The sequence below is a fragment of the Colletotrichum aenigma genome (genome assembly GCF_013390185.1).
Source record: "Colletotrichum aenigma strain Cg56 chromosome Unknown KSG_Cg56_contig08, whole genome shotgun sequence".
Lineage (NCBI taxonomy): Eukaryota > Fungi > Ascomycota > Sordariomycetes > Glomerellales > Glomerellaceae > Colletotrichum > Colletotrichum aenigma.
Genome location: NW_023500914.1, coordinates 97,580 through 111,861, shown reverse-complemented (window position 1 = coordinate 111,861; position 14,282 = coordinate 97,580). Strand labels below are relative to the sequence as shown.

At 56.0% G+C, this 14,282-nt stretch overlaps 2 protein-coding genes across 2 annotated transcripts; one reads left to right on the top strand and one right to left on the bottom strand.

The window, feature by feature from the left end:
- Positions 1-8,181: 8,181 nt before the first annotated feature.
- On the bottom strand, positions 8,182-9,781 carry csnB (COP9 signalosome complex subunit 2; the record flags this gene model as incomplete). The annotated part of the gene is made up of 3 exons (XM_037326827.1): positions 8,182-9,399; positions 9,460-9,679; positions 9,738-9,781. 3 exons carry the CDS (start codon positions 9,779-9,781, stop codon positions 8,182-8,184), a joined length of 1,482 nt encoding a protein of 493 aa, XP_037173991.1.
- Positions 9,782-10,270: 489 nt separating this feature from the next.
- Positions 10,271-11,596, top strand: CWC25 (Pre-mRNA-splicing factor CWC25; the record flags this gene model as incomplete). The annotated part of the gene is made up of 1 exon (XM_037326826.1): positions 10,271-11,596. One exon carries the CDS (start codon positions 10,271-10,273, stop codon positions 11,594-11,596), a length of 1,326 nt encoding a protein of 441 aa, XP_037173888.1.
- Between the last annotated feature and the right edge of the window lie 2,686 nt (positions 11,597-14,282).

The following is a 14,282-nucleotide window of genomic DNA, read 5'->3' as shown; positions in this document are numbered from 1 at the left end:
GGAGGCGTTAACCTTGGATGTTTCCCGCAAATCCTGCCCGCTTGTGTCGAGGAAAGCAGGAATAAGAAATGGTCCTCGTCTCAAGCCTCAAGTCACGCTCTTTAGCTTCTCCAGCATCCTCCGTTTCAACCGTCTCGTCCCATCCCATCCTATCCCATCCATGATCCCGTCCGTTTCTCCTCATCTCATCCTATCCTCCCTCCCTCCCTCCACCTCTTCCCGCACTCACTGTGACTCCCTAATCCCTGTCTGCGAGGATCGTCGAACAACATGCCATGCCATGTGTAACATGCAGGGAGCCCCCCGAGCCTTCAACATCCAACAAACCATGGTCCAACGACGGACAGGACTTTCTGCACATCCACGCCTCGACCACGACGGACGGCAGGACTTTCTCCTTTGATCAGCGTCGGGTCTAAGAAATCAACAACAAACCGCCGACGGCCACGGGCGCTCAGTACCACCCATACATTGTACGCCCGCTCCGCAACCAGAGCAGAGCAGCCCAGAGCAGAGCTCGACCTCAAATTCGCAAGGGTGGCATTCCAGGGTCGAATCGAGCCGGGGGGAAGCCCTGGCCTTCACCGTTCGAGCTAGCAGGGGGGGGGTCGCTTTCTCTGTGTGCCCATGACATCGCGAGTTGTCTTTCGAAATCGGGCAGGGTTGGCACGAGCATCGCATCCAGGGCAGGGCGTCCAGTGCCAGTCGAGGCCAGGGCAGTCGAGGGCCGCTGCAAGACCCGTGGCACCCTCGACGAGCGGGTGACTGTCCTCTGTATGGTCCATCACACCTCACGGAGCTCGCATACATACCTTACATACCTTGCCTTACGGTACTATGCAGCCAGTACCTTAGCTAAGGTAAGACGCGATGGCGCCCAGCAGCAGTCGTCACTCTCGACAGACGCAGTAGCGACAACCTAGCACTCGCTCACTTAGCCCGAGAGCCCCAGCCTGCCTGCGTCTGTGGACGAGCAGCAGAGCACACAGACGCACGCCGCCCGCGGTGGGCAGACGCTGATGTTGTATTCGGGCTCTCTGTTAGCGCTGATCCAACTCCATCCATCGTGATCCCCTCTCCACACTTTCCGTCCGCCCTCCTCCACTGACACTGACACTGACGCTGGCACTGGCACTGGCACTGGCACTGGTTCTGCCACTGGCGCGCTGCTCCGGACATCGAAGCTCTTAGGCCGGGCCCAGAGGAAGGTATCTTGGGTAGCCTGGAGGTACACACTTTACCATCACGCTACCAAGCGCGACGTACGTAGCGCCGGCTGCCAAATTGCGAGCTCTTCGTCTGCGCGGTTTGCGTTGGGCCTGCCCTGATCCTCTCCGCTCTATGCCAATGTTTCTCGTCTCGCGGCCTGGACAAGGATGTTCACAGTGGCTGTGGACATGGCGAGACGACTTGCATCGCGAGAGTCCAGTGAGCACCCATGAGTCGGGGAATCCTCCGCCAACGACTTTGAACGCCTCCGACTGGTCTTCTTGAACAAGAAACCACTGTCGACTCGCTTGATTGCTCGCTACCTCGCCTACTTGTCTCTCTGTCTTGTTGGCCCACCAAGGTCTCGCCAACGAGGGGGGGAGAAGGACGGCAAGATGGGCTGCGAACGGGATAACAACGGCAATGCCATTCTCCCTGATGGGCCGACGAAGTTCATCACCACCCCTCGTGGCATTACAGATCGCCCCCTTCTCTATGCGCTGTCGTTTCTTTTTCTCGTTTTCCGGTCTGTTGCTATTACTCCTGATACTCACGGATGCTGCCGTTTGGCCGTCCTTAATTATGCGCCTGTGTTCTGGCCGTGGCCACTTTGCAGGGCTTCAAGCGCAGGCAAGCGCATCCATCCAACAACATTCCCAACAACTTGCGCCGTGCCAATGGCCTCACTGGCTGTACTTGTCTGGTCTGCTTCGAGTTGACTGACTGGACTGACGTTCCCACGGAGCAGGCTTACACAGAGTCTAGGCCTCGATTCGATACACCATGACACGCTTACCTTACTTGGAACATGCTTGTCACTTGCTGACGGTTGACGGTGGCCGATTCTGTTCTCCGGCTGCAGCCGTCAGACGTTTCCCACGGACAACTCAGTGTTGCTGCCGACACAGCAAGCAGCCATGACTTCACTGGACGGATCTCAGCCGAGGAACTCTGATGGCAACATGTCACAATGGACCACTTCTATCACAGCATAGGCACCGCAGAGAGAAAATCTGCCCTGCGGTTAGGCGATACCGCATGCACTTTTCCTCGAAGCGAGGCCTCTCCGATGGCGCCATGGAAACAGACGGCCATTGATGTTGAATTGCCAGAGCACACGAGCCCGATGTTTTGTGGGCAACGAAACGTGGGCATCTATCAAAAGAGCCACTCCTTGGTGGGAGAATCCCATCAAAGACAAAATGCAGAGTGGACATGAATGGGGCAAAATGCCCTGGGTTGTACGGGCTAGTTCTTGGCTGCGAGAACCGGCTCAACCGCCTGTGCAAGATCCACGCTTGGCCGCGCACGAGTCCTTCGCCGGATGGGGTGCCCCATATACCCAATAACGAAGCATCTTGGTATGGATTCCAAGACGTTTGACGCGGGAGAAACTGGGCCTTGATATCGATTTTTTCCCGGCCCAAGACGCTGTCTTGAGTGCTAGCTCCATACTGATGCATACAGACGACATTTGCACTGTCGATCACTTTGCACTACCGTCTCGCCACTCATTCTGCTCCGTCTCCTTGACGGCACGGCATGCAAAAGGCTTCGTCGATGCAGAATGGAAACAAAATGACAGACATCGGCCCAAGGCCGGGTTGGCGCCAGCACACTCGGTTCGACGATGTCGCATCGATGGGACACTTGAGGCGCCGCAGTTAGTGGGATACCTTATCAGCCTTTTAGCTGCCGGTAACTTTAACGGAAACGCCTTTGGAAAAAAAAAAAAAAGAAACCGTATCCTCCGAAAGAGGCGTGGATCGCTTCGCATCCGACGCGCTTGTCGGCCCCGAGAGGGCCCCAAGGATGCGCTGCTTATATGCAGACTCCCTATTTTTCCTGTGCTAGAGCAACTGCTTTTCCTGTGTACTCGCTATTATCGTTACTATTATCGTTGCTATTATTGTCTACGTCGTCTATCCCCGTCGTCCCTCGTCGTCGTCCTAATGAAAGTCACTGGATACAGAGGAAATATAGCAGCCCAGACACGGGAAAATTAGGCGCTCCTTACATGAGCCGGCACCAGAACAGAACACCGCCAGTCGGGTTGTACCCTCGGGCTTCTCATACTTAATACTCTATTGCTCACACTGCTGTGAAGCAATATCCATTGCCGTATGGAAAGCCATAGACTGGCCTTTCGCGGTGTGCTCAGCTCCCACACCCGCAATCCCAAACGCTGTTCCGTCTGCCAGCAGAAAGGACGGGATGTCTGGCAGCGACGGATCCTGTGGGATTCGCAAGGATCCATGCACACCCGTCGAGGGACGTCGCTCTTTGCTGGGGTCATCGAGTCCCCAGGGGTCCCGTCTCGCACCGAGAGCCCCGAGTAATTCAGCCTGTGGAAAATCAAAGCAACCGCATGCTACAAGTCAGACAGCATTCACTCTGTCCCGCTGGCTGGGCACTTCGACCAATCTGAGGGGCGTCCGTCAGAAACCGTGCTTGTCTGACAAGTCAGTCAGGCATGTCACAACTGCTAGACCATGCGGCTAACTGGAGCTGTGGAGCGGGTGGACGGTTAGTTCCGCCCACGATGAGGGCCTGCAACGCGGTTTGCCCAAGCGGAAAGCAAACTTGACAATGACAATTTTGCGAAATTCGGTCCTTCAGTGGTGGAACATGGAGGCGTCTCGGGATCTGCGCCGTCCGTCCCCCACTCGGTGCGCTACCCAAGGATGAGGCAAGGAATACAGAGAATTCTGCAAGGCTTGTTGGGCGATCCAAGTCTTTTGCCCTTCTCCTGCCAACCCGCGTGCAGTACTTGTTGGGTCATGATCCTCACGAAGGGCCAATACAGTTCGCAAGACTTTCCATTACGGGATGAAGACGGTCATCTCAGCAACCGCATCAACAAATTGGCTTTTTCCAGATGTAACCCATCTCGAAAGAGGCCTACCGGTTTGAATGAATATGACCATGTTACGGATACAAGAGATGCCAAAGGTCCCCAGCAAACGAAAAAGATCCCCGGCACTCCAGCAGACTACGCATACGAATCGATACAACCATGACGCAGTAAGGAGCCCAGAGCTCCAACGAGGCTTCATTATGGCTGTCGTACACGCTGAGCCAGGTACACCAATCTCAGGTCAGATGAGATAGATAACTCGAGGCGCAGCTTGCCGTCCATGGTAATAGTTCTTATGCAGCTTTCTGCGGCACGCGGTATGCTTTACTTGCCCCCTGGCAAACATAATGCCAGATGCTGCTGCGAGCCTTGCGCTGTAACCCCGGGATTCTGGTACTTTTGCAGCCCAGAACAAGAAAAAAGTACCAACATATTTGTCTTTGGTGGACGACTCTTCGCATCGAAACGCCAGCACAACTATACCCGCATCTCAAAGCTCGACTAATCAACATTGACGATGGCGCTGGGAATGCAAAGACATTCGACGGGCCACGGTCTATCCGTCCTCAATTCCTGGGCGATGACAAGAGACACATCCAAGCACCCAAGATAACAACCATGGTGCTCAAGCCCTATGCCCCTGGTCCTTCTTTCGGCGCTATCACGAATCAGCACTAGGGCGTGGCCTGAAGGACATCCAGCGAGCCCAGCGTCCACGATAGCGCTTGGGATCACCCAGCCATCGGCACAAAGTAAACGACATGTGAAGGAAACCCAGTGGGGTGAGAGATGAAGGACAAATTTGTCGAATCCGAACTCCGCGGGACCAATCAGTCCCTATGAAAGGCGACGACTGTGCCTCATGTCCGCTTTCTTTCGAGAAGAGCGTCTCGATGGCTAACTGTTCAACTGGAACTGACCACGATGCGGCCCAAAAGAACACGGAGTCGGAATGGTAGTTCCCAAACCAACCACAGAAGGCCTCAATACCGTCGCATCATGTTTGCTTGGTTTGCCCACCTCGACACCTCTGCCGTCCCGCGTCTACATACAAGCGTCTTGTCTCCACTGACAGACTGAGAGTCAGGACCCTCGCAGACTTTCTCTTTTGTAGGCATGGGAGGAAAGAAAAGGGGAGATTGTGCCCGCGTTGTGGACATGCCAGGCTCTCTCTTGTGTCATTGATGTTCATCTTGCCCTTTCGTTGATGCATTCTCTGACCCTTCGCCCGCCTTCGGAAGCGTCTCCCATGCAGGCGCGCAGCTGGGGCTGCACGAAATATTCCTTTTACTTTCCCCCCGAGGAAAGGACCTCGAAGCAACTAACACCCTAGGCGATATGACAGCTCATCCTTCCGGCGAGAGAAACCCCTGTTCTCGCAGGCCGAAGATCGTTCCTTGGCTTTGTCGTCCACTTTCTACGAATGGCCCACAGTTGTCACAAAGCTCCCTCCTGCTTTTGAGAGAGAGAGAAAAGAAAAAAGCACTATTCAGACTCCGCGGCTGAAGGAACGTCAAATTTGACATCTCATCGGTGTGGATCTCGGGGTTGACGGCGACGCCTCGACCTCGTATCCCACTCGTCGTCTCCTACTTCGGTGTGTTATGCCTGCGCGGATCAGCCGTCGCTCCCCCCGGGAGTGACGAACAGAAGCAGGGCGGGGCAACATCTCGCTACCATCTCAGGGTCTCTTCGCCGAAACAAAACTCAACACGAAGGAGCGGGGAGCATCGCGATTGGGAGGTGGTCAACGTACGGCTCATGCCATCCTTCTGTGCTCTCGGCGACTTATGAGAAGCACCGAGGGCGGTAGCTTGCAGAAAAGCGCTCAAAAGCGCGTGGCCAAGCATGCTTGACGCACCTTACGTATTCGACAAGTGTCAGATTTTTCCATGACATATACGACATGCCCTGCGCAACGCAGCACCCTGCGTTCTACGAGCGAGCAGCGCGAGCGGCGGCTGAGAGGTTCGACGTTTTATTTCCCATGTTACACTCTGGAGCTCCGTCGTGGATCGTGTCAAAATTAAGCCGCATCTTCAAGCTGCCAAACCGTCATGGCTTGGTCGTCGACGACGCTGTGTTTCCCATCCGCCATCTTGGCTGCAATGGTATGATGCAAGCAGCCGGCACGCGCGAACAAACACCTGCTCGCCAAACCACATTCACCAAACATATCAAACCAAACCTCTCCGCCTGCCTGCCTACCTGCCTGACTGCTCCGGCAGCGGACCGCGTTAGGCCCGCAGGCTGTCTGGTCGCCCGCCCTCCTGTGCGACGACCCCATCTGCAGCTCCCAACCAGTGATGTTGGTGCTATTTGACAGCTTGACTCTGTCACGACTCGGAGCCCATCGTCCTCTTCGGACCAGATTCGCCGCGGACACTCTCCTCTGTCTGCCGCGTCTCTGTGCTACACCCGCACTGTATTCGGCCGAGAGCGAGAGCAGCGGCGACCTGTAGGGAGAATAGATGCAGCAGTGAGGCAAAACCCAAAACGTACACCTTCCCAACCTGCTTGCTTGCTTCGTTGTACAACGACAGGTTGCAGACGCTACGCCACGGCCAAGTCGGCACGTTTGAGTGGCCGCCGGCGTCCCATCGATCGCCCCTTTGACGTTCGTAGCGGGAGGGTTACACAGAAGTGAGGCAAAATAGGAGGCGCCGCATTGGTTTCCGTTTCGTCGATTTTCCTTCGCTCCCCCCCTTTCCTCCCCCCTGGTTCAGAAATCTCTGCTTTGAGAAGGAGAGCAAGATGATCTCTCTGGATGCCGATGGGCTGCATGCCGCGTGTGGTGTGACGAAGGCGAGAGACGCAAGCTCGCGTGAGGATATCAACTTGATTTCATCTACCTGCAAACGCAGCAACTTGACTCGATGGCCAGACCGAGGCTAATGCCAATACGAAGGCAAAGTGGTGACATTGTCGCAGGGGAGAGAGATGTCGAGAACTGGCGCCGTGGCACTCGACGAGAGGAGGGGGGCGAAGAGGATTGGCGGTGCGAAGCAAAACAGCTTGTTTTCTTCGTGCGTCGTCAGGCACAATCGGGATCATCCGGCGCTTGTATCGACGACACCAACACACGCAGAATGGATGGAGAGTTTTTCTCCCACCATCACCACAACCACCTCCACCATCCCACGGCGGTAAGCGAGGATGGTGGTGGTGCTGCCTGCTGGTGATGGTGTTCGCTACCTGCTAGGTTCAGGTTGAACCGACCTTCCTAAGGGACCATGGTGGGAAAACTTAATCTTCATTTTGCCGTGATTAGACTTTGCACACGGAGGCAGGGGACGTTGTATTCCGGTCCAGAATGGGACGGGCAGATCTAGATTATCAAATCTGCTTCACGACCCCTTCTCTCAGAAAGTATTTTCACATCTTCGAGATGAGATGAGCCGAGGAAATGGCAAGCGATGAATGGCATTGCATCTTCTTCTGCAGCGTTCCGCGAGGAGTTTGATTACTGACTATGCTGATTGATCACAGAGAAGAGAAGCCCCCTCCACTCCCCCTTCTTCTCTCTCCTTTCGTCGGTCTACACGTATCGCATCCGCCCCAGTTCTGGTACCAGTCCCAACCAGACCCGCAGCGGACGCTATCCTCAGCTCTCCCGCACGTCGTAAGCTGCGGGTGATCGGTGCGCCGGACTGACTGACTGACTGACTGGCTGCCCTGCTTGCCATGGATCGCCTCGCCCGCTCGCTGCCTCCACCGTCTGTTGCGTTCTCTCTACAAACTCCACCCCTCGAATGTTCCACGATGGCGAGGTTGACAGATCGAGCGCCATGCAGCGGCAAGCTGCTTCCACGCTGCCTCGCTAGCACGCCTGACCGGGGAAAAGTAGAACATGCTGTGCGTATCTGCAGCTGCCCGTCGTGAGCTTGGGGTAATCTGTCATATTCTGCGTAGTCTTGGTATCTTTTTTTCCATGTCCATCTGAATGCTCTCGCTGTCTTCTTGCGTGGAGACTAGAGATTGCTCTAATGTGCACATCCGTCGCGTGCCAGTACAATGTAGGGAGAGTCGTGGCAGCAGCTCATCCCGTTCGTTCCCGTTCCCGTTCTCGATTCCAATCCTGTCCCGTCCCACCTTGCTAGACGGCGAGGACTGCCTCAGGTTTGCCAATGAGTCGACACGCCCTTACCCTTACGTCCGGCTCCACGCGGCGCTCCTCGGGGACCACCAGCTCTAGGTGTCAGCCCTCCCATGACGTCCATGTTCTGATCATCAGTAGGGAACTCGGCGGTCCTGAAGCCGTCGCCGTCCTTGAACACGGTCGTGTAGAGACTTGAGACAGACTGCGTGAGCTCGTACATGGCCTTGGTGCGCTCGCTGTCTGCGTCCGACTGGATCTCGAGCGTGCCGGCCTGCTGATCGATTTTGCCGTCAATCTTTCCATCGACAATGAGGAAGCCGAGAATGTCTTGGACCTCCGGCAGCGAGATCTTGAGCTGCTTCGCGATCCAGGCGAGCTTCATGCGCGTGTAGGGAGCGATGAGCTTGACGACACCCTTTGTGCGCATGTTACGCGTGACCTCGTCAATGTTCTCAGCAATGAAGGGGTCGGCCAGGATGTCTTGGTTCTTCTGGAGAACGTTCTCGTAGGCGTGAACATCATCGCGTTGGTAGGCATCTACGAGGTCCGTCATAGCCGTGATGCGTGGGTCCTGCTTGTAAGGCTTGGTCTCCTGTGAGTCGAAGGGGTTGATGGTCGACTTGACCAGCATCGTCGTGAGCAGGAGATACTTGAGGACCTGAATTCGCTGAAGCGAGCCGGCCTCGTCGTAGTTGCGGAAGGACTCGAAGAAGTCCGTCTGGGCTTCTGCCCAGTTCTCCTCGCTCATGTGCATCTTGCCGCCGCACTCGCGGATGATGCCCATGATCTTCGGATGCGGGACGGCGGAGCGAACCTTCAAGGCACGCTGATACAGCCGTTTGAGTTGCTTGTTGTTCTTCGTCTCGGCATGCATCTGGATCTCCAGCGCGTATATTTCCATAGAGTACGTTCCCTTGCTGGGGTCGTCGCTACCGTCCTCCTTCTGACAGGCCTTGTGAAGATCGCGGAGCTTTTTGGATACCGTGTTATAGTCCTTGCGGTCGAGAAGAAGCTTTGCGAGCTTGATGTTGGTCTTGAGCCAGAGTCTCTCGTTGTTTGTGCTCTGGAAGCTCTCGAGGGTGAGCGAGTAGAACTTCTCGACGCACGCCACCGCCTTGGGGCCATCTGATCCCTTCTCAATGTAGTCTAGCATGTTGTTGATTGACTTCTCCGAGTAGTTTCTTGTGACCGCTGATTTGACGTACGTGAGGAGCTCGGCGTAGTGTTCCGTAGCCTACATCCAGTATTAGCATCCCCCCTCTCGCCTTGTTTGTCTTCAGTCCTGGTTTCCTACTTTCTCGTACTGGCCCAGCTTGAACTCAAGCTTTATCGCCTGCTTCAGTCCTTTGAAGCCCCATTCGCCTTTTTCGTCTTCTAAAGGCGGTATGCCCAGGAACTCTGTGATCGCATCCTCGGGGTCGGTAAGCTTGAGCTGCTTCGCATTGTAGTACTTGTTTTCGATGCCGACGTCACCGGACTCCTCGTCGTCGTCTTCCTCGTACTCGAAGTCGTACCTGCAAGCTATCAGTGACTGCCTTAGGCGGTTCGACCATTAGAACGCGAAAGGCTTACTGCTCCTCATCCGACTCCTGCATGAAGTCTTCGTCATCAGACATGTTGGCGGTTGTTTTCGGTTATCTTGCGGACTGATTGGCCTGTATTCAGGATATGGCTTTAAGGTATCTAGCGGTCGTGGTAGGACCGGGGGGTTGAATTAGGTCTCGTGGACGGTCTTGGTGTTCGATGTTGTTTGCAGTGGAAGGTGTAAGGCTGGAAATTGAGGTTCAGCTTCCAGGCAGGACCGCAATGGTTGGCAGTTGACAGCACCATTAAGGCGGGGGAGCTTATCGATTGGCCGGACCCACAGGTTGCCGGCTCACACTGTTTGATTACGCACGGACCAAGTAAAATCACGGCAGGCGGGAGGCGACTTTTTGATCCACGGTTCCAGCCAGGCGCATCCCCAGTCACTCCCAGCCGCGTCACTTCCTTACTTTATCTTTCTTCAACCCATCAACCTCTCCCACAACCGTCGATTCTCCTCGTCAAGGACCCATACTACCCGCCGGAAATCTCAACAGCGATACATCGCAACAGTCGGCAAGATGGGTGGTGATCTCAACTTGAAGAAGAGTTTCCACCCTTCTCTCCTGAAGAACCAGGCCAAGGTCTGGGAGGAGGAGAAGAAAGCGCTCGAGGAGCGCAAGAAGACGCAGCAAAGAATCAACGAGCTCAAGGAGGAGCGCGCCCGTGAAGAACTCCAGAAGAAGCTCGAGGCTGCCGGACACACGAAAAAGGTCGATCGCGTCGAATTCCTCTACAGCGGCCCGACCGATGGACAGACCGGAACGACCGAGGAGCGCGAGAGCTACCTCCTGGGCAAGCGTCGCATCGACAACCTGCTCAAGGGTACCGAACACAAGAACCTCGAAAAGCAGGCTGGCCAAGAGAGCTTCATGGCATTGCAGACGGCCAATACCGCACGAGACACCGCAGCAAAGGTTCGGGAAGATCCTCTCCTCGCCATCAAGAGACAGGAGCAGGCCGCGTACGAGGCGATGATGAACGATCCGATCAAGCGCAGGCAGTTGCTTGCCTCGATGGGCATCGAGGACCAGCAAAAAGACAAGTCAAAGAAAAGGGAAGATAGGCACGAAAGGCACAAGAGGAGGCATCACAGGCGTCGCGACGATGATTCAGAAGACGACAGGCGCCATAAGCGACGGCGCTCTCAACCTCGATCCAGATCCAGAAGCCCCCGGCGGCGCCAAGGCGATTCTGACGACGAAGATCGACGTGAGAGACGACACCGACGCAGTGACTCTCAGGATAGAGACAGAGGCAGCCACCGACGAAGGCGATACCCGAGGTCGAGATCGCCTCGCCGCCGTGACTCAGGCCAGAAAGACGACTACGAGAGGCGAGACCGGATAGAGCGTCGTGACGATCGTGAGAGAAGGCGCCAATCCTCTGTCTCAGACGAAGACCGTCCCGTCCGTCAGCGGGAGAGATCACCTCGAGGTTTTGACGGACGAAATGGAGATCGCAGTGGCGACCGGAACGGAGAAGCATCCGACTCTCGCGACCGCAGACCCTACGACAACCGCCGGTTTGATCGCAACAGAGACACCCGAGGTGACGGTCGTGCCAACGGCAAGGCGGACGACTCAGCTGCAGATGAGGAGAGGGCAAGGAAGCTGGCTGCTATGCAAGCGGCCGCCTCGGATCTCGACACGGACCGAGACCGTCGTCTGGCTGCGCTCGAAGCACAGGAAAAGGCAGCACGTGAGGCCGACAACCAGGCCAGGGAAAAGTCTTCCAAGTACGGCGATAGGCAGTTTGTCAACGGTCTGCACCGCAAGGCTGGTAACTTGGGGCTGGCAGAGAGGCTTGGACGGGGAAGACAAGGTCTACAGAGGGACGACGACTGAAGGGCAGACGCGGACTAACTCGGCAAACACGTCAAGAAACTGTCCACAATCCCCGATGGAAGCTATCTGTGGAGTCCGCGAAGGAGGCGTGAGGCGTTCGAGCACCGAGCGCCAACAAGTAGCGCCCGGAGAGGCGGGTCTGAGTACCAACGGCCAACGGATCGACCTCGCATACGCGGACGGGAAGGTTGGAATGGAACTGGGTCATGAGGGGTTTTTGGAGATGGGTTTCCCCCGCAAATGGCATTGGACGTACGGTTATACACGCGCTCGTCATAACCCAAATCTTCAGAGTGAAGGGTGGCATCCGGCAGGATACATGCGTGCATAGAATACCCCAGAATGACGATACGTCACTCGAAAGCAATACAGACACTACTACTGCTGGACATTTCTTGCCATTGCATTGCATGATTTGATGGTCTGTTTATCCGATAAGAGTAAACACAAGCACAAGCGATGCTTTCGCAGGTGCAAAGTACGCACACACGGGCTGTGGGAGGCGTTGCAGCACAGTCACCGGGCGGACTTGGTCGTGGCGGGGAAGAACTGAGGGGGCATCCGAAGCACGATGGAGCGGCACGCCGGCGCTAGGCGGGGCGGCGAGCTTCAGAATCCCTGGCGGTGCCTGCGGTTCAATGCGCGGGGTTGCGTTTCCTTGGAGGCTGGCGATGGCACCTGGCTCACTGATGGGGAAGTTGGCAGACGTGGGTTGTCTTGGGATTGGGGCTGAGTGATGGCGAAGAGGGGTTGTGAGAGGCGATGAGGGGCGGCCGACACGTTGCGATACCGAGCTTGCTTTCTCTCCGGCGAGTTTTCGACCCGCCAAGCATACCGAGTTCTCTGTCTGTGACTGGGAGGTAAAATCGTGGATTTCGCGTCCGGGACTTCGGCAAGGGAAATTCTAGAAGACCAAGACGGACGAAAGCGGCGCAGGGTCGGAGGCTGGACGGAGTGGGATGGGGCCCTGGGCTTTGGGTCTTGGGCCGTTGCGCAGTCTGAGATTTTGTTGGTTCCGCCACAATCGACGCCGCTCTCGGGGCTTCTTAAGCATCCGGCAAGGCAGCGGGACAGATCGCCGGGATGTGCCTGTCTTGCTGAAGGCGGTACTTGGCTGGCGATGGGGTCAACTGTTTGAGTAGTGGGGGTTGTTTGTTTTGACAGAGCTCTGATCTTGGAAGTTGGCCATGACGATTAGGGCGAATGAGTCGTACTCGTGGGCAGAATTATACTGAGCAGGCAGTGACTGCATGGACAAAGCAGGACTGGGACGGGTAGGTGAAAGAGGTGTGGTGAAGGAGTGAAACTGGATTGCGTTGGCGTGTGCTGCTTTGAAGGATGGAGCTGAGATGGGATGATGCCGAAATAGAAGTTGGAGATCAGCAAAGATGGCGGTTGCAGATGCGAGTGAGCGTCGAGTGCATGCCTTGCAGTAGTAGCCACAGCTACCGGCGCAGAGTTTTGAAGGGCCGCGCGGGCACTGGTCTGGGATTTTGGCGGCGATGATCTGAATCTGCAATCTGACAGGGCGCGGCAACGGCACCGAGCGAGGAGAACTGGACGTGGACAGGCACGGGAACCCGACGATTGCGGCGTGCGGGCTGGGTTTTCAGCTGAGATGATGGTATCGAGGCATGTACCTGGTGTCAGACTGTGGGCGTATCAGTACACGATGCCCCCCCTCCTTGCCGTCTTGCGTCTTACCCAGAGCGGCGCTGGACGGGGCTTGAGTTGACGCCACCAAAGCTGTCGAACCAGGGGGGTAGGGAAGCCAAAAAGCCTAATGGACACTCGACTTCAGCTCATACGCTGGACGCTTGATGGATCGTGTTTTTTTCTTCTTTTTTTGCGGACCCTGCTTGTTGTGTTGTTCGGGCTGCTTCACATTGCAGATGTTTTTAATATGGATACGGAGGAAGGTGTTCGTCCACCAGTGCGAGGAAACGACGGAACAGGGCGATAAATGTTTTAGTGCATGCAGGACGTACAATATGTGGCGGGGAAGATGCATCTGTTCCCCACTCGGCCTAGGAATTGTGCCTCACGGGTCCGGTGTCTCTCCGGCGGAGGAGGAGGCGGCGGTGGTGATGATGATGTGCTGCGTGCAGTGACATTTCAGTGGTTGCCCGTCTGTGGTGGATACCTACCTACTCTACGCACCGAGGCCAAGCGAGACGAGGCGGGCGGGCGAGGGCAATGGACTCGCAAGGTAGGCAGGCAGGCATCGGGAAGACGACGACGATAATGGCTCTGCCCCCCGGGCTGTCGATGTCGATGTCGATGTCGATGTCGATATCGATGCTGAGGATGGTAGCGTATTGATGCTGACGTTCACGATGCTGACGGCCCAGTCCAATTGAGCTTGCTGCGTACCCCTACAATGCTCCCTCGCTAGGTATTCAGCTGCTGCAGCTTTCTTCCCGCCCTACGGTCTAACCTGCTCTTGCCTTGTTGTTTTGTTTTCTTCTCGTTGAAATTTCTTCTTCAATTTTCGTCAACCTTCACGACCAAAACAGAAAGCACAGTCCCCCTCGTCCCTTCCACTTTACCAGCCTGGCCCTTGCAGAGCAAGAGCACGTCGCGAGCGCAGTTGCCTTCCACCCCGGCTGCCTGCCCGTTCCTGCTCTCTTTTCGGCCCCATCGCACAAGGGCTGCGGGTCCCTCTGACTTCATCTCCGCCAATTGA